Source organism: Pipistrellus kuhlii, unplaced genomic scaffold, assembly GCF_014108245.1.
Source record: "Pipistrellus kuhlii isolate mPipKuh1 unplaced genomic scaffold, mPipKuh1.p scaffold_m20_p_12, whole genome shotgun sequence".
Lineage (NCBI taxonomy): Eukaryota > Metazoa > Chordata > Mammalia > Chiroptera > Vespertilionidae > Pipistrellus > Pipistrellus kuhlii.
The window spans coordinates 17,388,131-17,404,407 of NW_023425427.1; the positions used below are offsets into that span (position 1 = coordinate 17,388,131).

Genomic DNA, 16,277 nt, shown 5'->3' on the forward strand with positions numbered 1-16,277 from the left:
GGCGGCCGCGCCCCCCGGCCGGGCCGAGCTTCTGCCCCTACAAGGTTTGGGCCGCGGCGGGGGAGGGTCCCGGCCCCCGGCTCCGCCCGGCTCCGCCCGGCCTTTTAGGCTCCCCCGCGGCCGGAGCGCCCCAGTCCCCCCGGGTCCTCCTCGCCCGCCGCCCGCCGCCCACCGCCCGCGCCCGGCCCGCCGGCCCATTCCTCCCGGACCGCACCGCCGCCGCCGGCCCGACCCCCGCCGCAGCCATGGACGCCATCAAGAAGAAGATGCAGATGCTGAAGCTGGACAAGGAGAACGCCATCGACCGCGCCGAGCAGGCCGAGGCCGACAAGAAGCAGGCGGAGGACCGCTGCAAGCAGGTGGGGGGACCCAGGGCCTGGGACAGCCCCATGTACCCGCACCCCCAGCCAGGATGGGGTAGGCTCTGCCCTGTGTCCCTTACCCTAAGGGACTGCTCTCCGAGGCTCTCTCCCCGTCCAGTCGGGGGTTGGACCTTCCTAGGACCCCTAGGGACCTAGCCAGAACCAGACTTCATCGTACCCACCATAGAACCTCCACACCCACCAGAACCCCATACCCACAGTCCCCCAGTGTCCACTCCTGCCCCTTGAAGAACAAGGATGGGCCCTGCTTCTTGGGGCTGGAAACTCTCTCTACCCCCTCTCAGTGCTCCTGGCTGCACTGTTTCTCCTCTTCCTCCCTGACAGCCTCTAAATCTCTTAGTGCCCCCTCACACACCTCTGCCTGCCTCCTCCTGGACCCTGGGCCCGGCTGATGGGTTGTCTCTCTCCAGCTGGAGGAGGAGCAGCAGGCCCTCCAGAAGAAGCTGAAAGGGACGGAGGATGAGGTGGAGAAGTATTCCGAGGCCGTGAAGGACGCCCAGGAGAAGCTGGAGCTGGCCGAGAAGAAGGCCACCGATGTGAGTGTGGACCTGGGGGGGTGGCACACTGGGAGGGGTCCTGGACATGGGAATGAAGGGAGAAGGGACCCCTCTATTCCAGCACCAGGACAGAAATGTCTTCCCTCAGGAACCCGGGCCAGGGCAAGCTTGCACAAATAATCCCAGGCAGTGGGTAAATCAAAACCACCTACCACACTTCCCCCAGAGGACGTAGCCTTGTAATTCCATTTGGCTCCAGCTCTTTCGACATACAGTGATCAGGCCGTGAGTCATCGAGGGGGTGGGTGGCACAAGAATTCACCATCCACCTCGATTAATCCCTCAGCCGAACATGGAGAGGAGCCTGCAGCTACATTTGTGGGGGGTGGGTCTGGGTGCTGTGAGGCAGTGGGAGGGAGAGAGGAGTCTGAAAGCGGGGCCCGGCTTGAGTTACACTCCGGGGGGGGGGGGGGGGGCACTAGAAATTCCCTGGCCCTGACCTCTGGCTCCGGCAGCCCCGCTGTGCACTGGGGCCCCTTATTTACCCTCATTAAGTTGTCAGCCTCGAGACCATGCCAGGCCACAGGGCAGAGGGACAGGGCCACAATGCCAGGACAGCTGCTTTGGCAGGCAGGCCTTGCTCACTCAGATGTCTCTGCCCACCCCCCACTCTCTAACCAGGCTTTCTCTAGCTCCTGTCCACTCCCAGTCCCCCACCTTGAGGTAAGAGAATAATAGTCAGACGACTCTGGACATGGTTACTCGGACCATTCATTCTCTGCCTCGGTTTCCCCATTTGCCTTGTACCCAGGATTGCTTTAAGTTTAGGATGAGCCTGTGGATGTGTTGGTGGGATGGGAGGGGATTAGCATAAGCCCGGTCTGAATGTGAGATCGGAAACGGCATTCCTGCTTGGGTTGACCGTTATCCATGTTTCCCCATCCCTCCTCCTCCCCGCCTCATGCCTACCCGGGGCTGGTTTCTCTGACCTCCAGCCTTTGGTTCTGGTTCTCCACCAGCCTTGGCACTTGGGAGGGAACTGGCCTGCAGCTGCTAGCAAAGACAACCCTGGGCATCTGATACTCTATAAATAACCAAGGCCCAGTGCAGCTGGAGGCAGGACTGGAAACTCAAGGAGCTGTGGGGGCTGGAGGGACGAGGGTGGACAGGGACAGAGCCGGGGAGCTGGGCGGCAGTGCCAGGGGTAGAAAGGAAACTGCCCAAACTTATTTTGTGACCTTGAACACAACGCTTCGCGTACACCGTTCCTCCCTCCACGTCTCCCCTCTTTCCTGCTCTGTTTGTCCCATGGGGACAGCAGTGTCGGGCTGTTGTTAGAAAGCAGTATCCATAACCAAGAAGAGCTTGAAAAGCAGAAAACGGTAAATGTCAGTCCTGTCATGAGGATCCCAGGGCTTCCCAGAGTTGTCACCCCGCTGTCATGAAGAGTTTTCCTTTCACAGAGTCTCATCTTTCTCTAGCGTTGCCCCCCCCCCCCCACCTCCCCATGCCATGGTTCCCAACCCCCAGTGCTGTTCCCAGAGGCCTTCCACTTTGAGTCATCCGGCCCCGTGCCCAGGATGGGCTCTTGTCACTGTAGGTGGCCTTCAGCACCTGGAGGACAAGCTACCACCTTCTATATATGGTGCTGTTTCCCTCGCCCTCCAGTACCACCAGCACCTGCGTTCCACCCCTCTGTCCCCAGTGCTGCCACCCCTCTCTTCCCTCTCACTCACTTCTTCCCCTACACCAGTGGTCGGCAAACTCGTTAGTCAACAGAGCCAAATAATCAACACTACAAGGACTAAAACTTCTTTTGAGAGCCACATTTTTTTTAAGCCTCAACTTCTTCTAATGCCACTTCTTCAAAGTAGACTTGCCCAGGCCTTGGTATTTTGTGGGAGAGCCACATTTAAGGGGCCAAAGAGCCGCAGTTTGCCGACTACGACCCTACACTGAACCTTTCTCCTCTCCAGTCCTAAACCTCAGAGTCCCTGTATCTTTGTGACCGAGGAAGCACCAGGGATTAGTAACGCTTATGGTGTGTGGACTCGGTGTAAGTGTCCAGACACCATAAAGGTAGGCAATGTGTTCACGTGCTGTTTGCATATTATTTTATTTCCCGCAAATCATCAGAATTGCTCAGGAGCTTTTTTTTTTTTTTTTTTTTTTTTTTTAAAAAAAAAAGGGGGGGGGGGTTTCTAGTTCCTGGAGATCTCCATTTAGTGGATCTAGCAAGGAGCTAGAGAACCTGTTTAGTTATATAAGCCCCAATTGTCCTGTTGATTAACAGTCTGTGAAGAAGGATCTGCTATTGTCAACTGGGATTTTAAAAGAAAACTGAGGCTTAGAGGGACTAAGTAGGTTGCCCAAGATCACACAAGTGTTGAGTGGCTGAGCCGTGGCTCCAAGAGAAGAGTCAACTCAGAGCCGATACTCTTAATTCCAAACTAGACTGCTTCTCTCATTTTCTTTTGTTGGAGCCCTTCCTTCTTGCTCTGCCCTCTCTTTTTCTCAAGGTATCAGATTTCCATGGACCTTCTCCAAAGCCTCCATGTTTTGCCGCTGTATTTTAGGATCAGTGTCTGAGTGTCCGTCACTCACACTGCCCTTGCACTGCCCCCAGTTGCCTCTCCATCTTGCCAGGGAACCCCTTGCTACAGCCCTGGATGTCCCATACAGGCTTTCCTCCAGGCCCCTTGCTGGGAATCTGCCTAGCAACTGATGACATCACTTGAGCTTGAGTCTATGATTGGCTATTTTTGGCAGCTTTATGTTAGGTTGGCCTGATTCTTCCCCACTCCCTTATCTTGACCGGCCTTTCTATCCCTCTCTCCTCCTCTCTGTAAAAAATCAATAAAAAAAATATATATATATATTTTAAAAATCTTACCATCCTCTGGAGCCTCCCTGATCCTCATCCAAGGTAGACGAAGCCTGTCTGATCTCTCACCTTTGACCCATAGGCTGAGGCAGATGTGGCCTCCCTGAACCGCCGCATTCAGCTGGTAGAGGAAGAGCTGGACCGGGCTCAGGAGCGTCTCGCTACCGCCCTGCAAAAGCTGGAAGAAGCTGAGAAGGCAGCTGATGAGAGCGAGAGGTGGGCAGGGGGTCCTCGGGGTTGAGCCAGGAAAGGGGGATGCTGTCTCTGCTGGTCCTGACCCCCACCCCCAACCCTCACCCAACTCTCTGCCTCTCAGAGGAATGAAGGTCATTGAAAACCGAGCCATGAAGGATGAGGAAAAGATGGAGCTGCAGGAGATGCAGCTGAAGGAAGCCAAGCACATCGCTGAGGATTCAGACCGCAAATATGAGGAGGTGACAGCCCTGCTCCACTTCCTTCTCACTCCCAAGCTCCACAACCCACCCCGTATCGCATCTCCCCCCCCCCCCCCCCCCGTCATTCACCAGGGATCTCTTCCTTCTCTCTCCTGCCTTGCCTCAGGTGGCCAGGAAGCTGGTGATCCTGGAAGGGGAGCTAGAGCGCTCGGAAGAAAGAGCTGAGGTGGCTGAGAGGTAAGGTTACCCGGGGGTGGGAGTGAAACTTAGCCTGAGCCCATGACTGTGGGGCACTCTGCACTGTGGGGAAGCAGCTTCTCAAGACTTGGGGCCACAGGGACAGGTCCTGTCCCCTGACCCCTACCCGCTGCCCCCAGCCGAGCCAGGCAGCTCGAGGAGGAACTTCGAACCATGGACCAGGCCCTCAAGTCCCTGATAGCTTCAGAGGAGGAGGTAGTGACCTCTCTGGACCTTTCTGGGCAACAGCGCCTTCTCTCATCTCACCTTCCCCTCCATCTCAGGCTGCTCTCTCTCGTCTGCTGGGGGTCGGGAAGGGCCTGGGGCCTCCGAGCGAGCGCTGCCTGCTGTCACTCTCACAACTTTGCTCTTCTCTTCTCTCCTCCCCCTCCCCCACTGTGCCATCTCCGCCGTCTGCCCCCACTGTGCCCTCACACCCCACCCCGCCACACACTCCCTGCAGTAAATGTGGGGACCTAGAGGAGGAGCTGAAAATTGTTACCAACAACTTGAAATCCCTGGAAGCCCAAGCAGACAAGGTAGAGGGGGGCAGAGGGGCAGTGAGGACGGGGTCCTGCAGGGGAGGGAGGCGACGGGCCCAGGCAGGGCGGGGCTGGATGGGCCATGGAGACAAGATCGTGAGTCGCCTGCGGGGCTGAGGAGACATGAAGGATCTGCGGAGGCAACCTACTAATGGCGTGTGTATGTCCCTAAAAGTACTCCACCAAAGAGGACAAATACGAAGAGGAGATCAAACTGCTGGAGGAGAAGCTGAAGGAGGTGAGAGTCCTTCCAGTCCCCACCTTCCCCGCCTGGAGCAGCGGGTCTGGAGGTCGGGATAGAAGAAAAGGTTGACTTCAGGGATAGGACCTGGGAGGGCCTCCTTTTTTGGTCATTTCCGCCTCTTGCCTTTACACTCCCAGGCTGAGACCCGAGCCGAGTTTGCCGAAAGGTCCGTGGCAAAGTTGGAGAAAACCATCGATGACCTGGAAGGTAAAGGGGGTCGCCCCTCCGCCCCCAAACTGCACTCCCTGCGACTGTAGGCTCACCCCTTTTCTCCACATCCCATGATATCTGTGACCGGTAAACTAGGGCTGTACCACCTGAGACCCCACACACTGCGGTGCTCAGTGCCTACCGGGTAAACACTTGTAACAGCTGCCCCTCCGGTGCTTCTTACACTGGAGCATGCTTGGGAGTGCCCCAGAGGTTTCAAAAGGCCGATTTCTGGGTCCTGCTCCGAAATGATGGCTGACTTTGGGCGGGAGAATTTGTACATCTAACAAGCTCTCTCTGGCGACGCTGATGCTGCCGGTGGGTCCTCGGACCACACTTTGAGTAGCACTGATGTAGACAAGTCCGTCTCCAAGGGCAGCACAGCAGAGCCATATCACAGAGGGGTCTTTATGACACAGAGAGCTCTTTGGTTTAATATCTAGGTGTGCAAGACGACAGTGATGTAAAGTACGATTTTAAGCTAGATTTGGCGTAAACAATCATGCAGGTGTTTGCTAGGCTAAGGCTGTTTCTCACTGTCAACAACACCGTGCCTAGAACTGACTTTCCTGCCTATGAGCCTTAACTTTCACAATTCCAATTTCTCCTGCGTCCAGCCTTCTCAGGCAGGCCTCCGTCTTACCTCCCACTTTGTAAGACTTTACGTCTTTCTGGCTTGAACGCTCTTTACTTGAAGCAAGCACTCCTGCCTATCAAAAGCACTGTGCCCCCGGGTCCCCAGAGGAGGCAGCACCTCCTGGCAGAAGAACCAATTTAGGGTTCAGAGAGGAACAAAGGGCAAAGGGGTACAGAGAAGGGAGGAGGGAGCCCTGAGGACTGTCCAGCCTGCTCTGTGGTCTCTCTCATTCGTCTCTGCCCGCCTCTCTCTGATTCTCATTCTCTCTTTCCATTATCCTCTCTCCTGCCTTTCCTCTTCCCCTCTGTTCCCTCTCCCCACACTCCCACCCACCCCTGGACCCCCTCCAGACGAAGTCTATGCGCAGAAGATGAAGTACAAGGCCATCAGCGAGGAACTGGACAACGCGCTCAACGACATCACCTCTCTCTGAGCCCCTTACCAGTGTGGCCCTCTCGGCCCCTCCTCTCCACTCCTTTCTATTCTCTCTCCGAGGAGGGATCAGGCAGGAGGAGAGAAATTGCCAACACTGCACAGCCATCACACGTGCTGCCCACCCTGGCACTTGCTTCCTCCTTCTCCCCATCACTCCACCCTCCAGCCTCTACCTCTCTCTGCTGCTTAATAAACTCAACTTGGTCTCCGTGCTGTTTTCCTGTCCTCCAGCGAGCACTTCCTTTACCCCCACAAGAGCACTGCTGAGACCTTGGCTCCTATAGACACCCCAATCTTGTGACACCCACAAAACTCTGTGGCCCACACCAAACCCCCTCTGCATGGCACGCACCCCTGTCCCTCTGTCACCGCCGCATGTGGGCATGGTATGACCGTCCGTCACCCTGAGCTCTCCGGTGCCTCTGCAGCCCAGGCCCGCCACTGACCTTGGAGCGCTAAGCTGGGGTTCCAGGACCTCAAGGAATGACCGGGAGGGAAATGGGGTGGTGACGTGCAGGGGAGGGGTGAGAAGGTTGTGAAAGGTCTGAGATGAAGTTTGGAAACATGTTGGATGCCAGCAACCGTGGGGTTTTCACTGCAGGTCTGTTTTCTGCCTCGAGTCTGTCTGTCTGTCTGTCTATCCCTCTCTTTCCTGGCTCAGTCTTTGTCCCTCCTTCTGTTTCCAGTTCTCTTAAACCTTCTAAAGAAGAATGGTAAATTAGTTTATAGCTTAGGCCTTCCCATCCCACCGCCATGACCCCAGAGTCTTGAGTGAGGCATTCTTGTCCGTCCTGGTCAGGTCACCCATTTGCCCCTTCCCTGGGGTCCCCAGATCCCTGAATGTTATGTCTTCGTGTGCCTCCAACATGTGCCCCATGTCTGTTTGTCACCCCCCTTGTCCATGCCTCCCTGTGTCTCTCCCCTAGTGTCTCCCCTCCCCTCCTCATGTGCTGCTTCCTCTCACAGAGACCTTGGCCAGTGCCAAGGAGGAGAACGTGGAGATTCACCAGACCCTCGACCAGACCCTGCTGGAACTCAACAACCTGTGAGGCTGGCCCGCCTCCAGCCGGGCTCTGGCTGCCGCCCCAGCACAATAAAGCTGATGTTGCCGGTATCGCAGGGCCCGTTAAGCCTTTCTTTCGTGTTGGCAGTGGTGGTGGTGGTTTTCCAACATGCAGAAGGCTGAGGTGAAGCCAGAGGGGAGCGATGGCGTCGGAAGGGCCCCTGGTTCTCTGATCTGGGACAAGACTTCCTTTCTGATGGCAGCCGAGGGGTGGGGGCGCTGTGCTCAGTTAGGAGTGGGGGTGAGCAGGCCGTGTGGAGCAGAGAGGCCCCGTCGGGCTGGGGTTACATCCTGGCCTTTCCTCCCAAAAGGGCAGAGGAGCTGCTGTCAGCACCATGGCCCCCTTCCAGCAGGCGGCCGAGCCAGACAACATAATCTGAAGACGAAACTGCAAAGCTACACAGATTTTACTGGAGCAGGGGAAAGCCCCAAAGCCGCAAAGTGATTTTAAGCCGAGACACTGAGCCTGCCCTACTCCCAGTGACACACACTGGTCTACATACACATACACGTGTGCATGCGCGCACCTCCCCCGGCACATGACCATCTCAACAATCTCAGTCGTTTCTGTCCCCTTCCTGAGAGCAGAATGACCCCCACCACCAGAGATGTTCACACCCAAATCTTGTGAAATGTTACTCTGCATGGGAAAGGGACCTTGTGATCAAGCTAAGAGTTTTGAGACGGGAGATTACCCGGGTTATCTAACTAGGCCCCCTGGAATCGCAAGGGTCCATAGAAGAGGGAAGCAAAAAGGTCAAGAGTGGATGCGGGAGATGTGACAGTGGAGTAATGTGATGCAGGGGCCGCCAGCTGAGGAATGCTCGGCTTCTAGAAGCTGAAAGAGGCGGGGAAACATTCTCCCCTCAACGTCCAGGCCTGCCAACACCTGGACCTTAGCCCTTAAGATTCATTTTGGACTTCTCGTCTCCAGAAGTCTAAATGAGTAAGTCCACGTTACCATCGAGTTTGGGATCGTCTGTTATGGCAGCAGTGGGAAATGGATACACTATCCTGATTTGGGGAACAAAGCTACCTTCCACATATTTTATTAGAAACATTTATTTTTTTAAAAAATATTGGGTGATGGAAAAGGAAGTGGTGTGATAGGCAGGGCAGACCCGTGTCCAGCGCCCCTCCGATCCCTCCGGCTGGCTCCTCCACACATTCTCCAAGCGCCAGGCCTCTAGGCCACAGTCTCGGTGACCTCTGCTGGGTGGTAGCTGGCGCTCCCTTTGGTGCCACTCGGATGTCTACACGACAGGGAAGCCTAATCAGAAAGCTGGCCCAGGACCAGCTCGTTTGTGCACAATTTGCATGAAGCTGTTCCGGACTCCACACAGGAAGTGGGGGCTGTGCCTGAGGGACTGGGTCAGGACCGTACATACTTTTGCCGCCTGCTCATTTGCACAAGGAGCACAAGGAAGGCAATGCCGGTCACAGCAAAGAGAATGCCAAAAACCAGGGCCAGGATGTCACCTGTAGGGAGAGCAGGGACGCCTCAGGGGGTGAGAGCCAGGAGGGTTCCTGCAGGGCCTACTTCCCTATGCCTGTGTCCCCAACCCAGCCCTACGTCCTCCGGCTGCCGTTAGAATCTACAAGAGACCAGTAAAGGGATGGAGATGGATACACAAGAAGGGAGGCCACATGCACCTTTTTTCCTCCCTAAACAATGACATAAAAGAGGTCATTTGGGAAGGACCTGCTAGATTTTTGGAGCTTCATTCCGACCAACTCTTGCCAATAAAAAACCCCCACTGTGATCTGACTCTTTAGCCCAGTGTTTCCCAAAGTGTGGTACGCCTACCCCCAGGGGTACGGGAAGAGTTTGGTGGGGGTACTCATTGCACCGGAGTTTGGTGGGGATATGCACTGCACCGTGCTTGGCTGCGCCAAATTCTACGTTCTCATGAGTCCGAGGGGTACTCAGCGTTACGGAAATTACAGAAGGGGTGCACATATGTCAAAAGTTTGGGAAACACTGCTCTATCCCATGGGGTTTGGAGGTCTGTGCTGCAGGAAAGGAAGGGCAGTGGACATGACCCTCACCAGCCCCTGGGACTAAGCTGTGCCAGGGGCTGTCCCCAGCGTCAGGGGCCAGAGGAGAGGCGCAGACTCACCGGCAGCGAGGCAGGAGCTCAGGTGGACTGAAGAGGAAAGGGAGACGTTAGAGCCGGGGCTGTGAGCACCAGTGCAGACAAAAGCGGGCGCCTGGGAGGAGGACAGACCTGTGGCTGGTACACCATTCGAAGCCGCACCTGGCTGGACAGCCTGGGCGGCCCGCCGCTCCGCTCCGACAAGGAAGGAGGCCTCCACCGTCCGCCCATTCAGAGGCTGCGTGGCCCGGAAGTTCAGCTGCAGCCGAGAGTCCTCAGGCCCCCACAGGGAGTCCGAGAGGGTGTGGAGCTGTGCAGGTCATTGGCCAGCGGAAGGGGGGCCGGAGACGAGGAAACGGATTAAAGGCCCATTCACAGAGGGTGCCACAGGTCTCCACCCTCCATGCTTCCCCCCTTTCCCACACGCCCTTTCATTATCCTCCTCTTTCCGGACCCCTTCTCCGACCTCCCCTCTCCGCCACATCCCCACATGCCCAGCCCCCACCTGCTTAGCACTCAGCCTCACTGTCCGGTTGAAAACAGTCCAGATGACGCCCTGGGCACAGGGGGGCGTGGTCAGAGACCCCTCGTATCGGAAGTAGCGGCTGAGATCCGAGGGCAGCAGTGCAGACACGTCCAGTCCTGGCACCTGAGCCTCTGAGTCTGCGGAGAGGGCCTGCGCTGGGGTCTCACGTAGACGGCCCCCTCCCAAGCCCTGGGTCTAGGGGCACCGTTTCATATCGCGGAAGCCAAGCTGACCCAGTTCCCCGAGACGGCTGCCTCACTAAGTGCGTCCCTTCCCCACACGCGGCACAAGATGACGCAGGAGAAAGCAAAGAGCTCGGGGCCTCGCAGAGAGAGAACTGCGCCCGAGCTGCTCCGGGGCAGGGCGTGCAGGAGGCAGCCGGTCAGTGATCCTCTCTCTCCACTGACGTTTCTCTCTCTCCCCCTCTCCCTTCCTCTCTGACCTCACAGCTCCACACCCTCTCTGATTCCCTGTGGGGACCTGCGGACTCCTGGCTACACCTGAACTTCCGAGCCATGCAGCCTTTCAATAAAAAATAATAAATAGATAAATGAATGAATTAATAAATAAAAATGTGTGATGCTTATGAGGAATAGATAGTTCTCAGAAAAATTTGAGCTCCCCAGACTCAACCCCAGAAGTTCCAAACTTTTTGGTCTTATTTGGTTTTTGTTTTATTTTGGTTTCTTATGCGGTGTTTGGTTTTTATTTTTTTATATTATTATTTTTTTAAGAGCAAATTCCAGTTCCTTCCCCAAATTTCATATATATATATATATATATATATATATATATATATATATATATATATATATATATATTTTTTTTTTTTTTTACAGAGAGGAAGGAAGAGGGATAGAGAGCTAGAATCATGGACCAGCTGCCTCCTGTACATCCCCCACCAGAGATGTGCCCACAACCAATGTTTATGCCCTTGACAGGAATCAAACCTGGGACCTTTCAGTCCACAGGCCGATGCTCTATCCACTGAGCCAAACCGGTTTTGGCTCGGTGTTTGGTTTTTAAACCATAAAACCTGTGGGCAGAAATTTGCCTTTGCGTGTTTGCCTCTGTTCAACTTCATCGTTGTCATCAGGATCATAGTCATCCAGTTCACACATCAGCCCGCTCCCGGGAGAGCCCCATCTCCTTACCTTCCTCAGCAATTTCTTCCAGATGAGACAGCAGCTGCTCGTAGGCACCGTTCTCTTCCGGGCCTTCCTAGGAGGTGACAGGGCAGGACAGGTAACACATGAATCTAGGGCCCGGGCGAGAGGCCTGAAGGTGAGGCGGGTTCCCAGAGTCCTCCCTCACTGCTCAGCTCTGAGAATGCCGGAGGAAACACAAAATCTCAGGCGTTATTACTCAGAGTTGACTTACTCTGCAAACTAACCCAACAAGCTCTGCAGGCTAGTTTGCAATGGCAAATGGGAGGAGGCGGTGGCGGAGGAGGGTGGATCACTAAGACACAAGGCTTGCATGCCCTGGGCCCCACTCCTGAGAACTGCAATGACCTTTGTACTCACGCTACCTCTGCATCCACCCTAACAATCCATGTGATTGACTTGGAGCCAGCGCATGTTCTCTCTGAGGCCCGTCTCTGAACTTTGTGCTGTGAGGCTCGCGTGAAGGAGTCCGTTAGGGTGTGAATGAGCCTGGCACGTGTCTCAAGGTCTCTCTCTCCATTTTACCAGCTTCCTCTAATCACTGTGCATGTAGTCTTAATCATTACCGGGCCAAAGAAAAGAGGTCACTAAATGTTTCTTGAGACTGGGTTGCATTTCACAGAGGGGATGTTATTGTTAGGGGGGCATTAAAGAAATTGCTCTTCCTGATGCCCACTGTATTGCATCTGTCATTCCCCGAGTGGGCCACATTCTGAGTCTTTGCACAGACACACCATTTGCTCTGCAGGGACATCTTTTCTTCCCCACTGGTGAAGCCTTCAAGTGTCGCCTCCTCCGAGAAGCCTTCCCTGACCACCTCTTTTACCCTGTCCTTTGCGTATGTCTGCCTATGGGCCGCCCGTCACTGGCTGTGGACTCACTGGAGACAGGGACCCACAGTGTCTGAATCCTTTGTTAGGCCCAATGCCTCCCTCATAGTGGCGTTGAAGGAATGAACTCAGGAGTGAATGAGGATAAGCAGGTGCCAGGGTGCGTGTGCTCGGATGGGTCTCTGGGGGGAAATACACTGAGCCTGGGGACATGGCAGGACGGGTGTGGGGGGACAACCAGGGCTCCTACCTGCAGAAAGGCGGCCAGCACGGCCAGGCCCCCTGGGCGCCCCAAGGCCTCGTCCACTGTGGCAAAGGCAGTGCTGAGGTGCACCACGTGGATCTGGAGAGGACAGGTGGGTAGGAATGGGCATGCTCCCCTCGCCAGCGCCCTCCTTCGCCCCGCTGCTGCTGCTGCTGCTGCTGCTGCTGCTGCTGCAGACGGCTAGCTACACACTCACCTCACCAGGGAACCGGTGGCCGCCAACCGTGTGCTCCGAGCCGGGGCGGCCCGCAGCCCCCCAGTGCAGGTGCAGCTGCAGGGCCCGGTACTCCCGCCCGGGGCCCAGGGCCATCTGCAGCCCCGGAGGCAGGGTCAGCTGCACTGCGTGGGAGGGAGAGCCGGTGAGAGGGCTCCAGCCCTGAGAGCCAGCCCAATCCATCCCCAAGCACTGTGTTTCCCAAACTTCTCTCAGGATGAGAATCACCTGGTGGAGTTGTTAAACTACAGATTCCTGAATCCCAACTAAGAAGTGCTAAACTAGAATTTTGGGGAACATATAGGTAAAATTGTATACTTAACTAGTGCTCTCTGTCTTAGAGCACTAGTCTAAGACAAGTTAAGTATACTAAGAGCACTAGTTAAGTATACAATTTTACCTATATGCTTCCAAAAATTCTAGTTTAACACTTCTTAGTTGGGATTCAGGAATCTGTGTTTTAAGAATTCCACCAGGTGATTCTCATCCTGAGAGAAGTTGGGGAAACACTGCCCAAGCATCACAGGGACTGCCCCTCTTCCCCACGCCCCGCGTCCCCATCCCGGCTCGCCCCGCCCCTGCCCAAGGCCCCGCCCGGCCCCCTCACCGGTGTGGCCGTTGTTCCGGAGGCGAAGGTGCAGCTCCGGGCGCGGCGGCAGCTCAAAGCCCAGCAGCACCGGGGGCCGCAGGGCGGGGCAGAAGGCCGCGTGCTCCGGGCGGATGTCCACCGGCGACTGGAAGCGGCCCGCGCAGGAGGGGGCCACCTGGGGCCAGGGCGGGCCGCCTGCGGGGAGGGGGAGAGGATGAACAGGAAGTCTAGGGAGGCGATCAGGAGCTTCGAGGGCAGTGTTTCCCAAACTTCTCTCAGGATGAGAATCACCTGGTGGAGTTGTCAAACTTCAGATTCCCGAATCCCAACTAAGAAGTGCTAAACTAGAATTTTTGGGAGCATATAGGTAAAATTGTATACTTAACTAGTGCTCTTAATATACAATTTTACCTATATGTTCCCCCAAAATTCTAGAATTTTGGGGGAACATATAGTTGAAATTGTATGCTTAACTAGTGCTCTCTGTCTTAGAGCACTAGTCTAAGACAAGTTAAGTATACTAAGAGCACTAGTTAAGTATACAATTTTACCTATATGCTCCCAAAAATTCTAGTTTAGCACTTCTTAGTTGGGATTCGGGAATCTGTGTTTTAACAACTCCACCAGGTGATTCTCATCCTGAGAGAAGTTTGGAAAACACTGCTCTAGGGAATGAAAAGCGAGAGGTGGAGTCCCAAGACACGGGGCAGGTGTGGATGCCGTGGGTGGGATGCCCAGGACTGGAGTTCAGTGATGGTTGGGGGTCAGATCAGCAGGCGTGGGTGCCCAGATTGGGTCGAGGGTTTGGGGGGCGGGAAAGGGATTGACTCACCTCCATAGCGCCAATGGCTGTGGTCATCCCCTACATGAAGGAGAAGTGTCAGGAGTGAGACCTTGGAGCCCAGACCCTCCCCACTGACCAGGACGAGGCGGCCCCCCTCGTTGGCCAGGCTCCACAAACCCAGCCGCCTTACAGAGGCTCCGTGGGTAACAGAAAGGCCTTCAGCTGAGATCCCACCGGCCCACCAGTTTGCAGCCACTGTGCTAGTAAAATGGGGGGAGGGGGACTCAGGCCCAGGCCCAAATCAATAGAGCATCTTTCCTCTCTCCCTTACCTGTCCCTCCTCCCCACTCAACGCTCTTTCCTTTCTGGTCTCCAGCTCTTTTCCCCCCCCAAAGTTCCTGGCTGGGGAGTCACGATACCAGGGCCCCTCCTGGCTACTTCCTTCTTCCCAGGTCTGTGTCCTCACCTGTAGCCTGAAGACGAGGTGGCCTCCACAGGCTCTCCCGCACTTCCTCCGGAGCCCCCCTCTTTCCTCTTCGCTCCCCTCACCCTCTTCCTCCTCTCGACCTGCGTGTTCTCTCTTCTTATGGTTCTAGTGCCTTTCTCCTCTCCAACCTTCCCCTTTCTTTCTTTCCCACCTCTTCCTGCTTATCTCTTTCCATCTGGGCCTCCTTTCTGTCTCCCCATCCATGCCCTTCTCGCTCTGAAAGGGGGAGAGCTGGGAAAGGCCCTGTCAGAGGACAGGCCGCTCTCCCCTGAATAGTCCCCGCCTGGGCGGGAGTTGGGTGAAAGGAAGCACAGGCCCGGAGCCCAGACCTGGAGGGCCGAGGACCCCGTACCTTTGTGCCTGTGCGTGTCGCTGGGAGCGGGAGTGGGCAGATCCTCCACCTTCAGAGAGTCCTCTTCTGGCTCAGTCTTCATTCCAGCTGTGTCCCCCTCTGCAGATAGTGCGTCCTCCTCACTGGGCAGGTCCTCCTCGCCCCCGGGATCATCTTCCCCAGAGGAATCTCCTCCCAGGGAGGGCGTCCGCTGCATCCGGGAGAGGCTCTGGGGATGGGCAGGGACCAGGAGCAGCAGGAGCAGCAGCAGTTGCACGGCGGGGCCTGGAGCAGGGGCTGAGATCTGCGGGGGGAGCCAGGGGCTGGGGCACAGGGGAGCCATGTGGCTGGCGGTACGGCGTCCCAGACACGGTGTGTACGGGGTGTACGTGCATTGGAAACTGGAGCTGGGTGGGGGAGGAGCAAGCCTGGAGGGGAGCGGGCTGACTCACAGAGCGCCCTTCTGCAGAGATGGAGCCAAAGTCCCTCCGTTCTGCCTGGCCCTGTGCCCCCCTCCCCGATACCACAGCCCGGATCGGGGTGGGGTGAGGGCAGGTGTGTGCGCAGGCACAAGGTTATCGGGGTCATGGTGTGAGCCCAGAACTTAAGGCACCACCTGGCACTGCCCAGGCTTTCCCTGGCACCACCAGGCTGCCTGCCAGCCAGCCTCAGCTAACCCTGGCCTGCCTCCCAGCCCCAGGCAGGGAAGGGGAAAGACAGGGAGAGGGGAACAGACCTCACCAGCCAGGGAGCAGGGAAAGGGGTAGGGCGAGCTGCCTCAGGAGCCCTGGGAAAGGGGTGGCATAGGTGGGAGGTTAATTTGAGTATGAATGGAACACTGAGCACATGTGTGAGAGGGACTCTGATGGGCTTAAAGTAAACCCGGTTTTCATCATATTACACCTCGGCTCAAAACCTCTCATTGACTTCCTACCGTCTATCGAAGTATCTTCCACCTGCCCATCTTCTCCCTCTAGCTGACTCCCACATCCCTGCAAAATCTTACCCAACACACCTTCCCATCTTATCTCTTCCTGCTGCCCCTCATATTCCAGCCACATTAAACCATTCATTTCCCCCCCAAAATAAACGCCTTCCTTCATATAGTTCTCACTCCTGGGAATGCCTGCCATTCACACCTTTTAAATTTTTTTTAATGGATTTTTAAAAAACACGTCATTATTGATTTTTTAGAGAGAGAGGAAGGGAGAGAGAATCATCTACGAGAGAAAATCACTGATCGGCTATCTTCTGTATGCCCCCTATTGGGAATCAAGCCCGAAACCCAGGCGTGTGCCCTGACTGGGAATCAAACCGGCAACCTTCAGGTGCACCAGGAGACACTCAAACAACTGAGTCACACTGGCCAGGGCAGCCATTCACCCTTATAGGTAACAGATATTTATTCAGTATATAACATATGTCAGGCACTGGTCTAGAAGGACCACTGAGACACAGCTGC

The 16,277-nt window shown here is 55.7% G+C and overlaps 2 protein-coding genes across 8 annotated transcripts; one reads left to right on the forward strand and one right to left on the reverse strand.

Moving 5' to 3' along the window:
• Positions 1 to 7,576, forward strand: TPM2 (tropomyosin 2). 4 transcript variants are annotated; one of them, XM_036433403.2, is made up of 9 exons: positions 1 to 359; positions 794 to 919; positions 3,847 to 3,980; positions 4,081 to 4,198; positions 4,326 to 4,396; positions 4,537 to 4,612; positions 5,114 to 5,176; positions 5,320 to 5,389; positions 7,431 to 7,576. In XM_036433403.2, the coding sequence occupies exons 1-9, from the start codon at positions 246 to 248 to the stop codon at positions 7,511 to 7,513; spliced, it is 855 nt and encodes a 284-aa protein (XP_036289296.1). In that variant the 5' UTR covers positions 1 to 245; the 3' UTR covers positions 7,514 to 7,576. The 4 variants fall into 4 exon arrangements, with proteins under 4 accessions (XP_036289296.1, XP_036289292.1, XP_036289295.1 ...); XM_036433399.2 differs by lacking the exons at positions 4,537 to 4,612; positions 7,431 to 7,576 and adding exons at positions 4,860 to 4,935; positions 6,380 to 6,681 and having other exon boundaries at positions 122 to 359; XM_036433402.2 differs by lacking the exon at positions 4,537 to 4,612 and adding an exon at positions 4,860 to 4,935 and having other exon boundaries at positions 123 to 359.
• A 1,100-nt stretch (positions 7,577 to 8,676) lies between these two features.
• CA9 (carbonic anhydrase 9) lies at positions 8,677 to 15,445 on the reverse strand. 4 transcript variants are annotated; one of them, XM_045580021.1, is made up of 11 exons: positions 14,837 to 15,357; positions 14,046 to 14,075; positions 13,232 to 13,408; positions 12,607 to 12,749; positions 12,396 to 12,488; positions 11,304 to 11,370; positions 10,129 to 10,286; positions 9,756 to 9,933; positions 9,648 to 9,674; positions 8,916 to 9,006; positions 8,677 to 8,780 (listed from the first exon to the last, which is right to left on the reverse strand). In XM_045580021.1, the coding sequence occupies exons 1-11, from the start codon at positions 15,156 to 15,158 to the stop codon at positions 8,714 to 8,716; spliced, it is 1,353 nt and encodes a 450-aa protein (XP_045435977.1). In that variant the 5' UTR covers positions 15,159 to 15,357; the 3' UTR covers positions 8,677 to 8,713. The 4 variants fall into 4 exon arrangements, with proteins under 4 accessions (XP_045435977.1, XP_036289324.1, XP_036289323.1 ...); XM_036433431.2 differs by having other exon boundaries at positions 9,786 to 9,933; positions 14,837 to 15,352; XM_036433430.2 differs by having other exon boundaries at positions 9,648 to 9,933; positions 14,837 to 15,412.
• Positions 15,446 to 16,277: the final 832 nt, after the last annotated feature.